This window comes from Carlito syrichta, unplaced genomic scaffold (assembly GCF_000164805.1).
Source record: "Carlito syrichta isolate Samal-C Ts95f unplaced genomic scaffold, Tarsius_syrichta-2.0.1 Scaffold312092, whole genome shotgun sequence".
Taxonomy (NCBI): Eukaryota; Metazoa; Chordata; class Mammalia; order Primates; family Tarsiidae; genus Carlito; species Carlito syrichta.
The window spans coordinates 190330-212803 of NW_007256188.1; the positions used below are offsets into that span (position 1 = coordinate 190330).

Genomic DNA, 22474 nt, shown 5'->3' on the forward strand with positions numbered 1-22474 from the left:
ACCTGCTGGGCTCCAGCGATCCTTCCGCCTCAGCCTTCCAAGTAGCCAGAATTACAGACACGCGCTACCATGCCCTAGCTAATTTTTTTATTTATTGTAGAGATGAGGTCTCGCCAAGTTGCCCGGGTGGGTCGCGAACCCGCGGACTCAGGCAGTGCACTCACCTCGGCCTCCCAAAGCATGGTATTACAGGCTGAGCCACCAAGCCCGGCCTAGCATTTTTTAAATGATGGGGTTGAGGATATTTTTATTTTCTTTTGTAATTTTTAAAGTCTGCAAATACAGAATCTCAGGTATAAGAGAAAGAGAAGTCCATTTTTAGACTGGTCTTTGACTGGGACACTGCAAGTCCTGACCTCAGCCTTGCAAGCCCAGAGCCTTCCCTTGCCTTTCCTGAGCATCCTCCTCAGCTCCTGAGAGTTTGTGTATGCTTCTGTTTGACTGAATGGAAGACTGTGTCGGGCACTGACCTTCTCTTTCCTCTCTCACATACAGCATGGGACGGAGTGGACCTCCTCACCGTGTAGCGTGTGCTCTTGCACTCATGGGGAGGTCCGATGCCACCCGCAGCCATGCCTCCCACTATCGTGTGGGCACCAGGAACTGGCATTCATCCCTGAAGGAAGCTGCTGCCCCATTTGCGTGGGCCCTGGGAGTAAGTATGAGCTTTTAGAAAGGAACTCCTTTTGCTTATGAGGTTCACATGGTGACACCCCAACTCTTTCTTGCTCAGTGTGGCTTATAGATCCCTCACCCCATTTCTATGGGGTCCAAGAGATGGCCTTGAACTTGGCAGGGAGCAATGTGTCAGAGTGAGGTTGGAACAAGTCTTTAAGCGCCATTTCAGACTTCAGGTTTTGTGAACCTCTGATTTATTTATCCCCCTGCGTTCACAGCTCTTGAGAGGCAAGGGAATAGGGAAAAGATCCTTTGATAGGACTCTGTAAGGTTAAGTGGCTCCTACCATGCCCTTTGAGGATACAAAAAGGAACACATCAGTTCTCCATGTAGTAATATCGCTTGCACTAATTCTGTTGGCTGGTCTTTGAGTTGACATGGCATCTTCTTCCAAGACTCACACCATGGGAGGATGTGTTTCATATGTCTTTATTTCATCCTCACTGAAGAAATTATGCTTACCTACAAACCGAGGCACCCAGCTTCTGTTCAGCAAACCAGGGCAGACTCTTAGGTGTTATCCTCGGAATCTACACTTGTTCCTTGTACCCCTGTGATTACCTTTTGACCACATGCCCATATAATCAGTCCTGGGATTAGGATACATGTCTCCTTCCATTTTTATACCTAAATAGTGTGCACTTTATAATAAATAGGAATTATTGCTGTTGCTGCATTATGCTTTCTACCAAGAGATAATAGCTAGAATACTTCTTTTATTTAATAGCACATGCAAGTTACACTATTTTCTTGCTTTTTCCCTTTAAAAAGATTCCTCATTTCCTTCCAATCCCCGGTTATTCCTTTTTTGCCGATCCTTTACCCTAAAGAACCATTCCAGGGATTGGAAAGTATGCTCAGGAAATGATGCAAGTAGAATGCTTGCCTCGTGCATTTCCAATGTCACCTTTGTTTAGCCCAAAGCAACAGAGGAGGGCTGACAGGTACTTTGGGCTAAACAAGCAGCCCTGAAGAAATTATGCTTACCTACAAACTGAGGCACCCAGCTTCTGTTCAGCAAACTGGGGCAGACTCTTAGGAATCCACACTTGTTCAGTGAAAATCCTTGGGGGTGGGGTGGGGGGAACGCAGGGCATGGGGAGCAGGTTGTCTGAGTTTGTGAGGTTCTTTCCTAGATCTTAAGAGGCTTTCATATTGGAAGAATTTTGTCTGGAGAGATTGAAGGATTAGCCAACGCCAACTAAATAATTTGCAAAAATGTAATTTGGTCAAAAAGTGGGCAGGGTGGAGCTTTTTGTTTGCCTCTGTGGTCTCTCTCTAACTTGCCATGTGTCCAGTTACTATTCATTCCCCTAGACCTGGGGATAAGGGGTGAGTGGAGACCCTCAGAGACACCCCGTGGCCCACCCTGTGACTTGGTACCTAGGGAGCATGCACCCTCCTGGTACCTACATCTGGGTCCCCACCGTGAGTGGAGGGTCCAGCACTCCATGGGCAGGGTTGGGGGAGCAGGCAGCTGAGACGCCCTACGAGGAAGTCTGCAAGTGTGGGGACCAGGCAAGAGTGGAGGCTCCAAGCTCACCTGAATTCCCTTAGGAACACAAATTTAGATACTTTAAGACAGCAACTGCAGAACACTTACCCCAAGCACAGGGTCTTCTTCTGCTCACTGGCCCCCTGACCCAGGGCCTGGACACCTGCAGTGGCCGCACAGTCACGCAATCAGTCCTGAGATCAGCAAATGCTACCTCCGGTAATCCTTATCTTTTTGACCTTCCAGAACCCTGTTCCCATGAAGGCCGTGTGTTTCGGGATGGGGAGGACTGGCGACTGAGCCGGTGTGCCAGATGTGTGTGTAGAGATGGGATTGCCCAGTGCTTCACAGCTCAGTGTCATCCTCTGTCTTGTAGCCAGGTAAGGAAGATAACTCAGGCCGCATCCTTCACAGGCTATTGGCATCACTGCTAAAGAACTTGGAGTCTCTCCCAAGAGTATGTCACTAGAATCATAAAGCAAAGTCCATTTTGTTTTCCTTGTACTTTTGGTGGCTATCTCCGAGTCAGTTCTTTTACCCTCAGGAGCTACAGATAGTTCTAATTACCAACCATGTAGATTAATTATTACATAATGAAACTGAATCTTGAGGGCATACACACCAGGAAGCCTCCAGCTTTAATGGCAGATGTTCAAAAAATGTCACACAAAACATCTGGAAAATTCAGTAATATGATCAGATTTGTTATTGTTTTTCAATGCATAAGTTATTCGGCTTTTTAAAGACATATGCATATCTTTGAATATGATTATCCAGGTGTACAGCATTTAATTCTTATAAGATAATGTTTCCAATCCCAGAATTTTCTCTGGGTATATTTAAGGTAGTAGGATCTTGTTCGTATAAAGCTAATATGATTTTCAAAACATTATGCTCTTCACACAAATTTAGAAGAGAAAATCAATTGCAAATAAATGTGTATGCATGGTATTTTATAGTTTTTTCTTCTTCTAGCAGCTTCTATGGATGTTCCATGGCAGTTGACAGATAATCATGAGGGAAGTTTGCCTCCCCTGGAAAAGTAGCTCATTTTTGATCTAGGGAAAGGTGGAAGCCAAATTCAGTTGATACAGAGCAGTACTTTGCGTCAAATAAAATCAATAACATGGTGTACTCTGACAACTGGGCAATATTTTTAAAGGTGACAAAAGGCAATTAGACAAGAAATGCTAAATGCCAAATAAAAGGAAGATGTATCTAATTGAAAGACTAGATTGTTACTGTCCACACTGCACCAACTACTGTGCTCAAGTCTCATCTCTCAGTTCATGTCTTCACTTTTAAGATTACAGATGCATAGATGGAGCAAACCTCAAAATAGTAAGAGCCATCAATGAGAAATCCATGGCCAGCATACTGCTAAACAAACAGAAATTGGAACCATTTTCCCTGAAAACCAGAATAAGACATGGATGCCGACTCTCACCCTTCCTTTTCAACATAGTTTTGGAAATCCTAGCTGGAGCAATTGGACAAGAGAAGGAGATCAGGGGTATCAAAATAGGAAAAGAGGAAGTTAAGTTATCCCCCTTTGCAGATGACATGATTCTATACCTCGAAAACCCAAGAGAATCTGTCTAAAACCTCCTTGCACTGATAAAGGACTTTGGCAAAGTCTCAGGATACAAAATAAATGTGCAAAAGATGGTCACATTTCTATACACCAACAATAAACAAACAGAAATCCCCCCCAAAACACAATCCCGTTCACAATAGCCACACGCAAAAGAATCAAATACCTTGGCATCTTCCTAACCAGAGATTATAAAGAGCCTTAACAATGAAAACTACAAAACACTGCTCAAAGAAATCAAAGATGATGCAAACAAATGGAAAAAATATTCCATGCTCATGGATAGGAAGAATCAACATTGTTAAGATGGCCATCCTACCCAAGGCCATCTACAGATTTAATACAATACCCATTAAATTACCAGTGGCATTCTTCCCAGACCTGGAAATGACAATACAGGAATTCATATGGAAACATAAATGACCATGAATAGTGAAAACAATCCTCAGCAAAAAACAAAACAAAATAGGAGATATCACACTCCCACTCTTTAAACTTTATTATAAAGCTACAATAATCAAAACAGCCTGGTATTGGCACAAGAACAGGCATATAAACCAATAGAACAGGATAGAGATTCCAGAAGCAAAACCTCAATTTCTCAACCAACTCATAGTCGACAAAGCCTTCACCACCAACCACTGGGGAGAGGAGAATCTATTCAGTAAATGGTGCTGGGAAAACTGGCTGACCACATGCAGAAGATTCAGACAAGGCCCCTACCTATCACCATACACAAAAATCAACTCTGAATGGATCAAAGATCTAAGTGTAAAACCTCAAACTATAAGAACCTTAGAAAATGCAGGAGACGCCCTTATGGAAATTGGAACTGGCAACCAATTCTTGACCAAAGCCCTAAATGGCCATGCCATAAGAGATAAGATAGACAAGTAAGACCTCATCAAACTGACAAGCTTCTGCAAAACCAAAGAAACCATCAAGAGAGCAGGGAGACAACTAACAGAATGGAAAAAAATATTTGCTAACTGTGTATCTGACAAAGGCCTAACATCTATGATCTACAAGGAACTCAAACGTGCCAAAACAAACAAAAACCCAGCCCCATTACAAAGTGGGTAAAAGATTTGAATAGATACTTCTCAAAAGAAGTTACATTGAAAAATGCTCAGCCTCACTGATCATCAAAGAAATGCAAGTTAAAACCACACTGAGATACCACCTAACTCCATTCAGGATGGCCATCATCAATAACTCGAACAACAGATGCTAGAGAGGATGCAGGGAAAAGGGAACATTTCTATACTGTTGGTGTGAGTGCAAACTAATACCACCTCTGTGGAAAGCAGTGTGGTGATTCCTAAAAGATCTAAAAATCGACCTTCTGTACAACCCTTCAGTCCCCCTACTGGTAATATACCTGGAGGAACTCAAATCACTGTATGAAAAAGATACCTGCACACACATGTTTATTGCAGCATTGCTCACAATAGTAAAAACATGGAACCAACTGTGCTGCCCATCAAAAAAGGACTGAATTTTAAAAATATGGTACATATACACAATGGAATATTATGCATCCATAAAGAAGGACAAATGATGAACTTCACAGCAACTTGGATGGACTTAGAGTTTATAATACTGAGTGATCTATCACAGAAGCAAAGAACCAAGTATCACATGTTCTCAGTCATATGCGACCTTGATCAATTATTGTAATACCGTAAGAAAAGTTTTGGCAGTAGTGGGAAACTGCCCGGAGGGTTAGTAGGGGGGTGCAGGATTGACAATAGTGGGAATCTGCTGGAGGGGGGCACACCTCATCAACAAGGGTACCTGCATAATGAACATTTGTACACCTAGCTTGAACTGTACCCCACATCTTTAAAAATAAAAAAAAAATCTACACTATGTTGTTATTCACTGTAGTCACCTTACTGTGTAACAAAACATCAGAATTTATTCTTCCTGTTTAAATGTAAGTTTGTACCTATTGAACAACCTCTTCCGTTCCCCTCACTTCCCTCCCCAGTGGCTGGTAACCACTATTCTACTCTCTACCTCTGTGAAATAAACTTTTAGTTTAAAAAAAAGAAAGATTACAGGTGAGCTTGTCAGTAAAGTTGCATAATATCTTGCTCTATTGCTCTTAAATTTGGAGGCCACCAAATTGTTGAGGCATTTTCATTAAGTCTATTATGGGGTTTAGTCCCCTTGTATAGTAAGGGTAATTAAACAGTTTTTACCATAACAATAAAGGGGGTGGGAATGGAGGGAGCACCCCATTGGGTAATTCTTACTTTAAATTTTCAAAAACATAAGCACAGAATGCATATTAGGAAAGCAGATTTTGGAATAACTGAAAGTGCTATTTCTAGTCTTTAAAACGTTACACATCAACTCTAGCTTCATGTGCAATAGTCACTTATAGTTTGCATTGATATACATAACTAATGTAAAAATATGAAATTTGGTACCATACAGAGCTAATTAATATGTAAACATTCTGAAGACTTGGAACTAGATTGATATTAATTACTCTTGTATCATTATATAATATTTTTGCCATGACAGATCATTTAAAATCATTTTTCTTGATTTAAAATCACTATTAAATATTGGCTGTTCTGATGATATAAAGGGGTATATAATTGGTGCTATTAATGGAAGATATCTCCCACCTTGGCCACCACTACCACCATCACCATCATCACCACATTCTACATGCTTACTATGTGCCAGCCATTTCAAGAGCTTTGTGATTTTCATAACAATCCTATGAAGTAGAAGTTGTTATCATTTTCATTCTATAGCTGATAAAACTGAGATAAAAAAGGGTTACTAACATATAGTGTCAGCACTTGTAACCCAGGCAGTTCCACATTTTAATCTCAGATGACTAGGTATGCCTGACTCATATTTTTAACCATCATGCTATGCTGTCTCCCAAAATGATGAATTATGCAACATTTATGTGTAATAAGTCATAATAATTATATTTGCTAACATCATTAAGCATGATTTCAAGTATTTTAGATGTGTTATTTCATTAAGTATGAGGAAAATACAAGTTATTCAGTAGAAATGGATTTCCAGGCCTTGAACTCTAGAAAAACTTGAAACCTGCAATAATTTTCATGATTTTTAATGTAAGTTTATTTTTAGTTACAAAAATAATTTTTTACTCTTTCAGGAAAGTTTGGAAGAGGCAGACAAGTAGAAAGAAAAATGATCACCCATATTTCTACCATTCAAAAAGATCATGATAGATTTTGAGAGGGAGCATAATTCATTCCAGTCTTTTGATATGAAATGTGGATATGACTGTTTACATAGTTATAGTCATATTTTAGAAATTAGTGATAATCCCTCACTAAAGGAGACACTAGGTTAAAAAAGGGGGTTATTCTTTTAATGAGGAATATACATTCCTACTGAAATTACCTGCTTTCAACTTTTGTCCAGATACCTTGTGAACAGAGCCACGACCTTCCACCTTTTTGTGAGCTCTCTAAAATGATCTGTTCAGTCTAATGAGAGTTGTTTGATGACATTATCACCAGTGTTTTTTTCATACCACAATTTTTCCGTTCCTAATATGTATTAATCTGAGTAGTTTGACCTTCATCTTTGGACATTTTTCCAAGGAAGTAGATGATTGGTAAGTCTTCTGAGGCTCTAAGTGTTGGAGAATTGTTTTTCTCTTGCCTTCATACATGAAAGACAATTTGGAGGGACCTCTAATCTCTTCCCATCGAACCCTATGGACTCCTTCCTGCCACAGAGGCGAAGTCTGAGGTGTGTCTGTTTTCTATTCTATTATATGCATCTGATTCCTCTCTGTTGCATTCATGGTAGGATGTTTCTTTACTATAACTCAGACATCTTTCAGAATATTTCTAGATGAGGCATCTTTTCATATATTTTGCCTGGAATATTGTGTAGCTCTTTCAGACCATATTCCAGTTTTTGAAATGTTTTCTTCATATGGCTTCAATTAACCATGTCTGTTGCAGTTACTCTCATCTTTCCACAAACACCTATGACTCTTAGGTTGCTTCTTTCTCTTCCGCCTCTTTATCAATCGTGTTCTCTCTCATCATTTTCACTTTGTGTCTTCCGTCTGCTTATGAGATAGAGTTTTTTAAGTTGATATTTAGTATCTCCAGTATGGATTTTAATTTCACAAGTTTGCTTTAATTTTCTTTTGTCTTCTTTATCTCCTGTTATTGGTTCATCTACTTTTTTTTATCCCAGTGTTTATTCCTTCTTCATTGTTTCCTGCTTCTATTTGATAGATTGTCTATCTCTGCATCTTACTGAACTTGCAAAATGGTTTTCAAACATTTTCTTTGAGATCCTGTAGTAAATAATGTTCAGAAGTCTACTCTTTCACTCACTCTTCAGAATGTTATGCTTTTTCCTTTGATGGGATTCAGGACGTGGTACTCCAAAATATAGTATCTTGACATATTAAATATTTTATCAGAAGGAATTTGAGGAAACAGCAGTAGCAGAAAGGTCACTTTGACCTTCTCCCACCCCTTCTCCCTTGAAGTAGGTCATAAAACTTAGGAAGGATTTTCAAATATCCCCCTGAAGCAGTCTGTAAGACTCTCATGTGAGAGGTGCTCTCTCTGTACCTGCACAAAAGGAGCATTTTTCTCTCCAAAGACACAGGGACAGAGAAGAATCTGAACAAGTGGGCTTGCTAAGTTTCCCCCAGTTTGTTACCATGAGATTACAGTTTTGCTCTATTCTATTTCTCCACGACTGTCCATTCTGCATCAGACTTATGAATAAAAGGTGCCCAGGCTTAACTGTTTCTTTGGGTCTTTATTTCCTTATGAAGGTTTCTGTATGGTGTGAATTTTATAATAAACAAATGTATATGCTTTTCTCTCGTTAACTGGTCTTTTGTTATAGGGGCCTCATCCATGCCTCTAGCATGGGCAGAAGGAAAGATATTTTTCTTCTCCCACATCATTCTTCAGGGATTTTCCCCAAGAAAGGAAAGGTTTTTCCTTTCTATTTACTCATCCTTGATCAAGAGAAGTCTGTCCAGACCCACTGCTTGGAAGCTGCCAGGACATATGGGTCTACAGCCAGATGCTGGGAAGCATGCTCTCTCAATCAAGCACCCACTGGCAGGTATTCACTGGATGTGGCTTTGCTGGCTGAGACCACATCTCCTGTTTCCACAGCCCAGCCCTCCACATCCTCAATACATGGAGCAGGAAGATGTGATCCCAGTGTGCACTGCCCTGAGGGCTCTTTCCATCTCTCTGTGGCCTCTGTATTGTGGCACCCTCTTCCCTGTGGCTTTTGTCACTCATTCCACCTCCCTAACACACATACTTCCTTCTTTTTTACTTTTCAACATTGTGGGTTCTGATGAGATGTAGAAAGAAAGTTACTGAGGGAGGTGAAAGACTAGGACTACCAATCATGTAGTTCTCTTGTTTCCTGGATAGTTTCTCTTTAGATGCTATTTCTTCCTATTTTGGTTGCTTTACATTTGTGAAGAAAGATTCTCTTTTGATCAATAAAGTACATAACTAGGAATTGTCAATAAGATTTGGAAATCATGATTTCCATCATACCAGCTACTATGCAAGAAGCATCTCCTCCTGCATCTGCTTAGTTGATTGCACTGCAGTCCTTAGGTCTGCTTTCTGCCTCACGTTGGTTGAGATAGGTGGATACTAGCTCTGTGACTATTCAGGAGTAGTTGTGACATTTGTTCTCTGTTTGTCTGACACAGCATAAGGCTTAGTACATTTGTTTATTATAATAACATTACTGGATAGTGTGACATAAGATATACCTTTATTTTACTTTGTCACTAAAATTTTGTTAAGCTGAAGAGTTCTGTCTGAGGTCAAGAAATGCTAAATGATTTCAATGCAAGTCTGATTGTCACATATTCTGTTAAACATCAATGGTCATAATACATCGCTTACATGCATATAAAATAATGAAGAAATAAAATAACCTAGAACGAGAAAACAGTTGTCAATTTAATTCTAATCATTCAGGCATTTGAATAAATCCCTGTTACATAGTAATGCATGAATCCAACTGATGGTATATTACTGGCTTTAAAAAAACCACTGAGGTATGACTGGAACTTTCCAGGAAAAATGAAGGTTATGTGATCTCCCTACCAAGTATATTGGCCTTCTTGTTCTTGCAGAATGAGTATCAGAGTAACTGTGATAATACAATCTCATTTTTCTGTTTCTCAGAAGGCAAGGGCGACTGTTTGGGAGGTACTCTTTACATGAGACCTACAACTCAGTCATGGAAACTTGGTTTGTTCTCACCTCCCTCCTCTGTCTGTAGTTTGACATTCTGCTCCTGACATTGAAGACGTCTGTAGTGATAGGTTGAGTGAAAAGCCGACTCTGGCAGGAATGATGCTGTTGCTGTGAAAATTCTTTTTAGGGCAGCAGAGACAAATGGGCTGATATTCTGGGGGTGGTGGTAGCAACAGAGGTGAGAATGTAGGGATAAAGCAGTTGGAGGAGGCTCTTTGGGCATTTAATCTCCGTCACCACCTTTCTTTGCACTGACTTCTTCCCAGGTGTCTGGAGATATGATTGATTTCTTTTTCATATTAAGGACCTTCCCAGTGAACATATACAAATATATGCATTCATATAAAGATGCAGAAGAATAGTGAAGTCGCTTATCAAGAAAAGGACCCCCCTCACCTTTGAGTTTAAAAGTGACTCAGCAGAATTAGGACTGTTCTCAAGTGTTGGCGAGAATGGGGCTCTGAAGTCCTGCTACCAGCCATTACCAGATCTGCTGTGTAACCTTGGACAAGTTACATAACCTCTCTGGTCTTTACTATTCTCATTTATAAAGCAAGGATAAGAACATCTACTCATAGCATCCTCTGGAGCACTTAGAACAGTGTCTGGCAAACACCAGATACTATTATTATTGTTATTTGTGTTTTCATTTGGTTTTAGCAGAGGACAGGACCAAAGGAATGTGCAAGTTCCCTAAGGGTCACATTGACTTTGTAACTGCTCATTCTTATCAGAGCCCAGGTGACCCATACGTGCTAAACGAGAGGAAACAGCTGTCATGGAGGCTTGGGCATATGACTTAATTGACGATGAATGAAATTTTCCTACTCTTGTGATTTTATTACTATCTCTTTTTCATGAATTGTTCCTGTTTTGGGTATTAAGGATGAAACAGTCGTCCGAGTTCCTGGAAGATGTTGCCCACAGTGCTCTGCACGCCCCTGCTCTGCAGCTGGTCGAGTGTACGAGGTAACCTTTGATGAGCCATGGGGGTGTCTTGACATGTGTTTGCACACATCTGCCTTCTGCCCTCCCAGCCCCGCACCTCCCACCCTCATTTCTGACACTTTGCCAGGGTTAGTAACTCAGTACATAAACAGCTTTTTTCTTCTCTTCACAGAAAATCTGTATGAAGAAATTAAGTTGAAGGGAATTAGAAATATAAAGGAATGTGCTGGCAGCAGTATTGGGTTCACGAACTTGGGTGAACTCACTGTTCACACATCTTGAAGGGAAAAGGGCTATCATTGGCCACCATCTGTTGACACTTAGCTTTAGGGCGCTAGGAATGTCTCTTGTCTTTGGTTGGATTCATGCACTGATATCCAGAGACAATCCCCCTAACACCTGCCCTACTTTAGACTTGGGGAGACCCGGGGGACATAGGGGAGGGAGGGAAAGAGGAAGAGGCAGTTGGTGGTGGGACTTGCCTAGTCAAAGGTACTATCTGGGTAGTCCAGACAACTGTGCCATAGGAGACACCAAATGAAGGTAAAGTCAACAAATAGAATGAATGAACAAATGAAGAGTGTGTGAGTGAATGTTCTGTCTTGGGAGTGCCCAGCTGAGCCAACAGAAGGTTACATTATTCAAAAGCAAAGTCTCTCTCTCTCTCTCTCTCTCTCACACACACACACACACACACACACACACCACTCAACCACTTTTCTTATATTCCACCACTGTGGCACATAACATCAACAAGTGTACTTGATCTCAAACCAGGCGGAGTGGAGACCAAAGGAAGGCCCAAACTTTGCCTGTATAATGACCACTTGTATACTTAATCCTGAATTGGACCTCACATCTTGAAAATAAAAAAAAAGACTAATTAGAAACTGGAATTATGACTCTTGGTAGAACATAGAGAACTGTTAGGGTATGGGTATCTCACAGATTCTAGATGGGTAACTTGAAATATGAGTGAAAATATATGAAATATATATGAAAATATGAGGAAAGGGTTTTTGTGTGTGTCCAATCTGTGCTGACACAGTAGCCACGTGTGTGACGTGTATCATATTTTTACTGAATGATTGTGGTAGGCTGATTTCTTTTGGCAGAGACAGGCTTTATATCTGTAATAGCATTTTTGACTGCAAGTGACAGGAATCCCACTCTAAAAGTGGATAAAATGATAACACTTATAATGTCATGTAACAGGAAGTCCAGAGGTGAGTCCCCTGCCGGGCCAATCAATCCCATCCAGTGATGACTTCAAGGATCTGAGCTCTTCTGACCTTTCCACCCCACCACCTGCAGCATGTTGGCATTTGCCTTTTATTGTGTCCCCTCATGCCCCCACAATGGCTCCCCAGCCCCAGGCACCATCATTGCTAAAGGCTGGTGGTGGGCTTTCCTTCTTTTATGTGAGTGGAACTCCATCACTCTAGCAAATACACCCTGAGGTCCCCTCGGGTGGGATTGGGACAATGTCTGTGCCCTAGCTACATGGGAAGCTGGGAAAATGAGTATGTGACAGTGAGAGCTGGGTCTCCTGACAAAGAAGACTAAAGAATAACCATAGATTAGCCAACCAGTGGGGTCCTCCTGCCCATCTCAGTGTTCACAAGGTTTCTCTGTGCTTGGCACAGAATTGGCCCTCAACACATCTGTGGAATGAACATAGTCAAAGGGAAATCCAAAGTCCCCTTTGGGCATTTATTGACTGTTTTCCTGGAGACTGTTTCTATCTAAATGTTATCCTTTCTCAAGAGTACATTTAATGTGGCTTAGTTAAAAAATGAAATAGAAGAGTGGATGCCTTCTGTGTCTTTGTTCTTCTTTGATGTATGAAACTTTTGGTTTTCCATGGTCTTTTTTCGTTTCTTCACTCAGCATGGTGAGCAATGGAGTGAAAATGCCTGCACCACATGTGTATGTGACCGGGGCGAGGCCAGATGTCACAAGCAGGCCTGCCCACCGCTGAGATGTGCAAAGGTATTTGAGAGTGTATAACTTGATTTTCTACGTTTTATTCTGGGTCACTTAAGAATGCACCACTTAGTCCTGTGTGCCCTTTGAGGGAATCATATGTTTATTAATGTTTGATGTTACATAGAGATGTGAGCGATCTGCTTCCTAGGAAGGAGGGTCCAGGTGGAGGGGAACTTGCCCCAGCAGCTGGGGGAAGCAGCGGTATAGAGTAGTAGTGTTGTAGGTCGTGCCCTGCTGGCTCGGGGGCTTCACCATCTCCAGAGGACTGCCCTCACCCACCGCTCCCTGTTTTCTCAGGGTCAGAGCAGGGCTCGGCGTCATGGGCAGTGCTGTGAGGAATGTGTGTCCCCCAGTGGAAGCTGCTCTTATGACGGGTTTGTGCGGTACCAGGATGAAATGTGGAAGGACTCAGCCTGTGAGTTCTGCATGTGTGACCATGGCCAAGTGACCTGCCAGACTGGAGAGTGTGCCAAAGTGGAGTGTGCACAGGTAAGAAGCACAGGCATTTTCATTTCGGCCAGCAGGATGGGTGGGCCTACACCTGTGTCTGCCTTCCTTGGCAGCCATGGGCTGGCCAGAGTGACTGCCCACATTTCACGGGAACTTCCAGCCCAAAGATTCCGTAGCGTGAAGGGAATGTCACTGTTTATTCAGACTTGCTCGAAGCAGCCCCCTGTGAAGCTTTTAGTCTCAGTGCATCTGGTCAGACTGGAAGTCCCAAGCTGGAGCCCTGAAAGGGCCAGGCTTGATGTAGGACATTAGTCTGTCAGGCAGTGCAGCTGGAGCTAGGTCCTGGTGGCTGCCCGGCTCACCGTGGCTGTGAGGCCGCGTCCACAGGTGCACTGCTGGCCAGGCTTCTGCTCCAGGCCCCGCCAGCCGCATTTAGCACAAAGTGGAGCCAGCACCTGTGGGGTGCTTCTGTAGACCTGGATAGAAAATAAAATGTTTTGACTTTTTGTTAAGAGAGAGCAAGGGGAGCTTCCTAAACAATTAAGTCTGTTGACTTCTGCCTGCAGAATTTCTAGAAGCTTCTAACAAAGCAACCTCTGTCTGGACTATGGATGTACTGTATGTTGTAGGGAAATTTTTTTTTCTTTGAACTTGAATTTGATCCACTGCGAAACAAATTGCCTTTAAAGTTGTCTTCTTTCCCTCACCGCTCCCTTCCGCCCCACCAGCTTCCCTCGGGGCTTGAGTGGATGAGGGAAATTGGAAAGAGCTAAAGCCCTGGGTGTTGTGAAGGCATTTGTCTTTTTAGTTCTTCTCTCCCATTTCTCAGCTCCTCCTAACACTGAGCCTAAGGAGGAATGGTCTTTCAAATGAGGCTGTTGTGGTGAGGTGATATTTCACTTTGCCTCTTACTTGTAGGTCTTGGTGTGGCTGAAACGTATTTAGGTGGAGAGTCTTGCTTTCTGCAGATTTATTTCCCCCCACACACCTTTTCATTTCTTTTCTTCCTGTGAAGGGAGTCAGAATGGCTGGGGGAAGATGAGAAGAACAGCTAATCAGGGCCCTTTTCAGTCTCTCTCTTGTCAGTCCCCCCTAGGATCCTGGGCTATTTTCTAAGGATTTGATTTATATAATACCCCAGAATTTATGAAAGATGTGGAGGAGGTGATTCTGGTAGGGTTGGTCCTTTAACCATCTGCTTTTAGTCAGAGCTGATCGAAGTCTCAGTCACAGATTAGCTTTTAATGCATTATTCCGGGTGTTAGTGCATTTCCGTGTGCCTGCCTGTCTGCGGCTGTCAGTTGTGACACCTGGCTGTGGTGGCCTATACCAGGTCCTGTTTTCTGTTCCTAGAAAAAATAAGAAGCAGCCGTCCCAGAGGGGAATGCTTCAGTATCCCCCAGGTCACCCATGACACCACCTCACCTTTCCAGTCCCTCCTCCCCCATCTCTGCTTTGATGAGATAAGGAGTCCCAGTGTCTTTGCACTCTCTTCCCAGATCTTTAACCAACTACATTACCTTCTGCCAGATTACCTCCCTGTTGCCCACATTTTGTTGAAGGTACTGGAAACATGGCCAGCAGTGAAAGTTTAGCCAATGGAATCTGATGAAAAGTATCCCTGAGGTCCCTTTGTGAGCCAGACTTCTGTACCAGCTCTGGTTGAGACTTTGGTAAAGCCCGGGTGTCCTGACTCCTAACTTCTACTTGACTTGAGTCACTGGTGAGGAAAAGATGAATAAGACACAGTCTAACCTTAAGAATTCCCAGGCCTTGTGGGAGGTCAGATATGTAAACAGAAATTGAGGCACACAGTGGCACCTACGGTTGTGGAAATGTGAGCTAAATGTTTTAGGGGCTCCTGGAGGAAGTGACTGTCTCCCACGGGAGCAGGGAAAGTGCCCTGTTGGAGTTTTAATTCAATTCTGCCTTGCTCTCTGCCTGCCTCCTTTTCTAAATTATCAAGGTCATGTGATTTCTAATCTTGGATACCAAAGGTGGATTAAGTATAAGTGTGTGCACCTCCACTGAAAGGTGCAGAGAGGTAAACTTCTAGAAGAAAAGGCAAAATTGTGCAGCTTCACAATGTGATAATGATTAATGTGATAATGATCTGACTTGTGTTGGAATCAGCACACAGTTTTTCTTTGTTAAAAAAGGAACAAAATGGACCAATCTTTTGTCTATATCCAACCAAGTCCCTAAATACTGAAACCTAAGTAAGTCATTGGTAGAAGAGCACAATATAATGACTTTTATATTTCTATATTTTGTGTTGTCTTTGAACATGAATTCTGGTTGCGAGACGTCAAATTACCTTTATCAAGAGGGACCTGGCCTTCATATCCAAAGCATAAGTAGCCTATGGGCAGGGTGGGAGGGGTGGAAGTAAAGTGCTCAGAAGCAGGCAGGAGCCGTTGTGTGAGGTGCTGACCCTTCTCCAGCAGAGGTACATTCTCTTGCAAGAGTGTCTCCTTTTCCAGCGGGTATGTTAGTTGAATCACGGTCTTTGGTTGGTGGATGTAGGTATGATTAGGTGGGCGAGGGGAACAGGTTTAGTCTGACCTGTTCTACAGCATCCTCTTGGAAAGAATAAGTTTGTTTCACAGAGCAGTTTTGCTCAAAGCAGAAGTCAGATGTGAATTGGAGCAAGCTCCCCACTGCAGTGAACTAATGGGCTTGGGCGTCTAGGCTGCTGCTGTAATAGCACATCTGTTTGGAGCATCCCACCTCCAGAGACTGAACCCTGGTTCAGCAAAACAGGGCTCACTTGTTTTTTTATGTTTTGTTTTGTTTTTTGAGTTGGAGTCTCACTCTGTCACCCAGATTGGAGTGCAGTGGCTGCTCCTGGCCACTGCAGCCTCGACCTGCTGGGTTCCGGCAATCCTTCCGAGTAGCTGGAACTATAGGTGCACACTACCACGCCCGGCTGATTTTTTATTTATTGTGGAGATGAGGTCTCGGCAAGGGCTCGCTTGTTTATAGTGGCCTTTAAAACTTGAGAACAGGTGCCTTCTAGGTCTTACCTGGGTGAAGATCCTTTTCCCGTTTTGTCTGTATGTTTTTTAGAGGATGCTCAAGAATCTTTCATGCATTTTGTCTTTATTAGAAGTACATATAGCCTGTCTTGTTTCAAAACATTCTAGGTGTCTCAGATTTCATGCATATAAACCCCTTTATATGCTTTGGAAGTAAGTCTCAAAGTTTCTGGGTTATGCCTTCACTACAAGCTGATTTGTCACGTTTCTGCTAAACAATTTATATGTAAATCTGTCTGCTCTCTTCAGCACCTGCTGGCTTCGATTGATGTGAAATTTTGATGGACAGTAATCTATATAATTTCCAAAAAGTTATAGTCAGTTATGTGTCTTTGTGTTTCTCTTAAAAGTTCATATTTTCCCTTGTTTAAATAATACATACTAGCCGGGCTTGGTGGCTCAAGCCTGCAATCCCAGCATTTTGGGAGGCTGAGGTGAGAGGATTGCCTGAGCCCAGGGGTTCGAGACCAGCCTGGGCAACTTAGCGAGACCTCATCTCTACAATAAATCAAAAAATTGGCTGGGTGTGAAAGCGCGTGCCTGTAGTTCCAGCTACTTGGAAGACTGAGGTGGAAGGATCACCTGAGCCCAGCAGGTAGAGGCTGCGGTGGCCATGAGCGTGAAACTCCAACTCAAATAAATAAATAAATAAATATATAAAACTCATTTTGAAGACTCAAGAAAAGTAGAAAAGAGACTTAAAAAGCCCATCCATAATGTTACCAAAGACATCCAGTGCACCCAAAGACAACCAATGCTTTCATAATATACTTTAGTATATTATTTTAAAACATAAAATATTGTTATTTTCTTTATGCAAGTTTACATTATTGATTTTTCATTTAACATGGTTTCTGTACTTTTAAATATAATATAGACCTCAAATTATATATTTAGAGAAACACTACCATTCTTTAGAAAGTGGATTTAACTTTAGAAAGTGATTCAAAGAATGTACTTTAGCCTATAGATATTATATGTTAGTGTATAATACTAACATAGATTATATGCTAGGGTATACATATGAAAAATTGTAAACAGATAATGTATTTTTTATATCAGATTCCCTGAGTGGTAGGACTTCCATGGACTTATACTTTCTAAAGTATAGATTTCAGAATTATTTTAAAAATTTATAAGCATTTGTTATTTTATGATAAAATAATAGTTCTGAAATTACTGAGATTGGGAAATGAAAGTTGTATAGCTTTGAAAGTTATCTACCTTTTAAGAGTAGCATTTCTTTCTTCTTATAATTTAAAAAATAATTTTACTGTGAGTAAAATATTGAGTAAAATTTAGTTTTCTACTGCTGAATTTATGCCCAAGATTATGTCTGTGTTTAAAAAGATGTGTCTGATTTTGTATTCAGGGGAAAATATTAGCTTGATTTCAGCACTCTTAATGAAACCAAAGTCACAAATTGTATGTTTAAGGAGCATAATCCTTTTCTGAAACTCATAACTTTCCAAGCAAGACTATAACATTACCCTTGCCATCCTTCTTACTCATGTGAGCTTCTGGTCATGGGTAGAAAATTATGGAGGGATCTGAGCACAAGTCTCATCAGAAAAGGAAGGAAAAGCATGTGGAGGGGATACTGTGTGGACGAGACTCTCCATAGGAAGGCAGCACGGGGGGGTGGGTAAAGTCAGGAGCAGGTCAGAGCCAACAGTGTGCCAAGGCTTCTCATTCCAGTTAGGGAACCCAGCTGCTTTGCAATTTAGCCCTGCCACCTGGTGATGTTAATTTGATATGTGCCATTGCAACCTTATTTCTACAGGGTGAAGAATTAATTCACTTAGATGGAAAGTGCTGTCCTGAATGCATTTTAAGGAACGGGTACTGTGTTTATGAAGAAAATGGAGCATTGGTGAGTATCAGTCTAATGACTGAAGACTATCAAAATAATTCAAAATTAATCTAATATGGGGACATTACCTTCTCACATCTTTTACCTGTTCATCTGTTCAGCGAATGTTATTGTATATCTGTTGTGTGCTGGATACTAGGGACACAAATGAACACAACAGATAGAGTTTCTGTTCATGGAATGGGGAAACAGAGGACACAACACACATATCAGGTGCTGAGGAGCACTGCTTGGAAGAGCAAAGCAGTGCAAGGTGCTAGAGAGTGGTGGGGCAGGACAGGAGGTGGGTGGGTGGGGTATCCTTTGCCCAAGTTGCATAGCGAAGTCCTCTCATGCTGGGAGGGACAGGAGGCAAGTGGGGGGTACCCTTTGTCCAAGTTGCATAGGGAAGTTCTCTCATGGGGAGGGACTTGAGCAGAGCCTAGAGGAAGGTGAGGGAATGAGCCACATGAAGAAGGGAGATCAACAGGTACAAAGGCTCTGAGGCAAAAGTATGTTTGGCGTGTTCAAGAATTTTGTTGAGCGACAGAATTTTGACAGAATTGAGCGACAGAATTTTGTTGGGCGACAGAATTTTTGTTGGATTTGATGTGAGATTAAACTCTTTTTGCTATGGTTTTATTTCTTTCTGTGTCTGTACTTTTTCATTACTCAAAGTAAAAAATTTATCTCTGCAAATTTGCCCTATTTATGTAGTCTGTATTTTTTATGTTGTGTATTTTAATGTTGATAAATCCGTTGTGTTTTTAAAAACATGGCAATCGATCATGTATACAACTGGACTGACTAGTCAGAATAAGATGACAGCAGCCCCCCCCAACATACTCACCCCGGGTGTATGTTCCAAGACACCTTTGATGCCTGAGCTCGTGGGTAATACTGAACCTGATTGCCATCCATCGGAACACGCTTCCGCTCATGTTTTCCTCCCACAAATGTAATCCCTTTCCATCTTAACTGAGCACTGTGGCTGCAACGTTTGCAGTTTGAGGTGCAACAGCAAACTGGCACACATTTCTTTTTTCTTTTTCCCTGGTTTCAATGATAGAAGATTTGTTCTTACTATAGACCTTAGCAACCTCAACTTGCAATTTTTTTCTTTCCTTATTAAGCTGAGAACTTTCATCTCTTCACTTTAAGGAAGCACTTTACCATTTCTTTTTGGCATATGCAAATTGCCAGCATTACTCCTCTTGGACTCTGGAGCACTATTAAGTAAAATAGGGGTTACTTGCACACAGCACTGCTAGATCCCAGTGGTGGATCTTATCATTGAGACACTGCTGAGTGCCATGCTGCTGAGTGCCATGCATGTGGACACACCGGATAAAAGGGAGGCCTTGCCCCAGGCAGGACAGGGCGGAACTGTGTAAGATTGTATCACACCACTCAGAACAGCTTGCAGTTTATAAGTGATGAATTGCTTATTTCTGAAATTTTCCATTTAATATTTTCCCACCACGGTTGACCATGGGTAACAACTGTGGAAAGCGAAACTGTGGGTAAGGGGGTCCATTATATAAGAACTGGAATTTAGTGCTTTGACTGCTCAGCTAATTCCTATACACTTTCTTTGTGATTTGGGTAAATTCCATCTATCGATCCCTGGTGTTTCTGCATATCCTAGAGAGGCAGAATTGTACAGGGTTGACAGTGTGGGCTCTAGGTTCAGTGCCCTCCCTTTCTATGTGACCTTGTGCAAGTTACTTAATCCCCACAGACAACAGGGATAGCAACAGAACCTACCCTCATGTTGTGGAGATGATGTGTGTAAGGCACTTGGAATAGTGCCTGGCACAAGAAAGCCAACAGTGTTGACATATTTATTTTGCTGTTGGTATTGTTTCATAGGGGTATACCATAATTTAGACATCTTTGTTGAATTTCTGCAATCATAGAATCAGTTTTCCTACCCATTTTTGGAGGTAGATTAAACCCAGTGGAGATAAAGAAAACCAAGTTGTTTTAAATAAGTACAAATCTCCATAATGCCCTGGTACTATACAGACCTGGTCACTGTGTTTTGCCCTTACACATCTGGATCCCTTGACTGTGAAGTTCTTTATATCAAGGGGAATTGAACCTGTGTGGTCTAGCACAAGGTGGAAGTAAGAAATCAAAAATGCTTCCTAGGATGCTGTCCTCGCCTCATATTGGTATGCCTTTCTTGAGTTTGATAAGGTAGATTTTATTTCTGCTTATAACAAGAGAACTTGTATGTTACTTGGGGAAAAATGGGTAACTTCTAATGAAAAAATAAATGTTACCTTGTTTGTGTTTTTAAAAATATTCATAAATACTTTTATCTTTGTTCCTAGATATCCTCAAATGCTGGTGTAGTTAAACATATTCCAGTAAGTATAGATTTGTAACTTGTGCATAGATCAGTATAAAATTGTTTGTAATTATCTGTATGAACTATCATGAGGAAATGCAGTACCTTAGTGTTTCTAACAGCCACAATTGATGGTGCTATGGTCAAGAATTAAGGCTCTTAATGGTAACTTGGACTTTGAGCCATACTTTTTATGCAATTGGTAATTAATACTTCTCTAATGACAAGCTCCTTATATATCCTTTTCTTTTCTTGTCAAGATTTTTTTCTACTGATTTTTTCTGGCCTAGAATACTCAGTTTAGCCATCAGTAGAATTTCATGTACTGCAAACGCTGAAGAAAGACCTTCTTGAGTTTGCCAGTGTTCATTCCCCAAATAACATTGAGTTCATTCTCTGTAGGTTGTCTACAGGACAATGTTGTGTGGTTTATTTTAAAGGGAAAATGCAAGCAAGTTTGTTCACACACGCAATCTTACAATTTTGGAGATTATAGAGTAAGGAGTCAGGAAACATTTTCCACATTTTTATTTTAAAATCTGCTCTCCTGTTTTCCCTCCCTCATCACTCAGGTACATCTGGTAAGAAGCTTGTCTCTTTCCTGCGAGCACAGAGGAGTTGCTCTTTACAATTCACTTTGAATTCTCCATCAAAGCACTAACATTTATTACCATAATGTGCTTGACTGAAAAGAATATTGTAGTGTGAGAAAACTTATGGCACATGGATAGCCCTTGAAAAGTAGCCCTGCAAAAGCTTTAATTTTAATAACACAGTGATTCTACTGTTATTCTTACTGTAGTAACCATAAGGATATTCAGGGTTTTAACCAAGCTTCCCGCTGTTTTTTAGAGAGTACTTAGTATACCTGCTATTCACTAGGTACATAGTAATCTCCCTTGATGTTTTTCGTGAAATAGTTTGAGAAACAAGTTTTAAATACTTCTTATATATTCTGGGAGTCCCAAAATACTTTTACAGTTTATCTATGGGTGTGCCTAAAATCTTTCTGCTGGTGCTCTCTGTTAAAATAAATCAATTATAAACAAAGAAGGAAAAATTCTGTTTTTTAAATGTAGGACTCTTCCTCTGTTGCCCTTTCAGAGTTAGGTTTGGCAATACACTGATTAACTGCCTTCCCTTTGTCCCTATGGAAGTTATGAGTTTTTCAGCTGCAGCCTCTTCTGAATCATGGCATCCTGATGACAATGCCATTCCTTACTGTTTCATGTAGGAGGGAGAGATGTGGGAAGATGGCCCTTGCAAGTTGTGTGAGTGTCAGGGGGCTCAAGTGACTTGCTATGAGCCCTCTTGCCAACCGTGTCCAGTGGGCACACTGGCCGTGGAGGTGAAGGGACAGTGCTGTCCAGACTGCACATCAGGTGGGTCCATGTCCCATTTATTTCTACTGAGATTTACTGCCAAAATATTTAGGGTTTCTCTCTTTCCCTCTCGCTTGCTATTTTTCTTTTTCCACATCACCCATGTTGGTTTGTTCCTTCCTAATTTTTCTAGCAAATGATGCTAATTAATCTTTGTCCATGTAACTGCCAAATTCCACTGATTATGAGTATGTGACCTTGGGCAAGTCATTGACCCTTTCCAAACCTTAATTTTCTTGTTGATAAAATATGTCTTATCTATCTTCCAAAATTATTGTGGAAATCAAACAACATAATATTCTAACACTTGTAGAGGCTAATCTGTCTTCCATTTTTGAAAATATAAGAATAATTGCTCAAAGTTTGTTACAGAGTTTTTAAAGGTATGCTATTAAACAAATGGTTCCTTTT

General features: G+C 41.2%; 1 protein-coding gene across 1 annotated transcript in view; it reads left to right on the top strand.

Annotated features, from left to right (window-relative positions):
- Positions 1 to 22474, top strand: part of LOC103272048 (extracellular matrix protein FRAS1-like) — a 222861-nt gene that overhangs the window by 172016 nt on the left and 28371 nt on the right. The window contains exons 5-12 of the mRNA XM_021718335.1: positions 496 to 655; positions 2420 to 2553; positions 10934 to 11017; positions 12887 to 12988; positions 13283 to 13474; positions 18257 to 18346; positions 20665 to 20700; positions 21916 to 22063. Of these exons, the coding sequence (XP_021574010.1) occupies positions 496 to 655; positions 2420 to 2553; positions 10934 to 11017; positions 12887 to 12988; positions 13283 to 13474; positions 18257 to 18346; positions 20665 to 20700; positions 21916 to 22063 (946 nt within the window). The remainder of the gene's footprint in view (positions 1 to 495; positions 656 to 2419; positions 2554 to 10933; positions 11018 to 12886; positions 12989 to 13282; positions 13475 to 18256; positions 18347 to 20664; positions 20701 to 21915; positions 22064 to 22474) is intronic.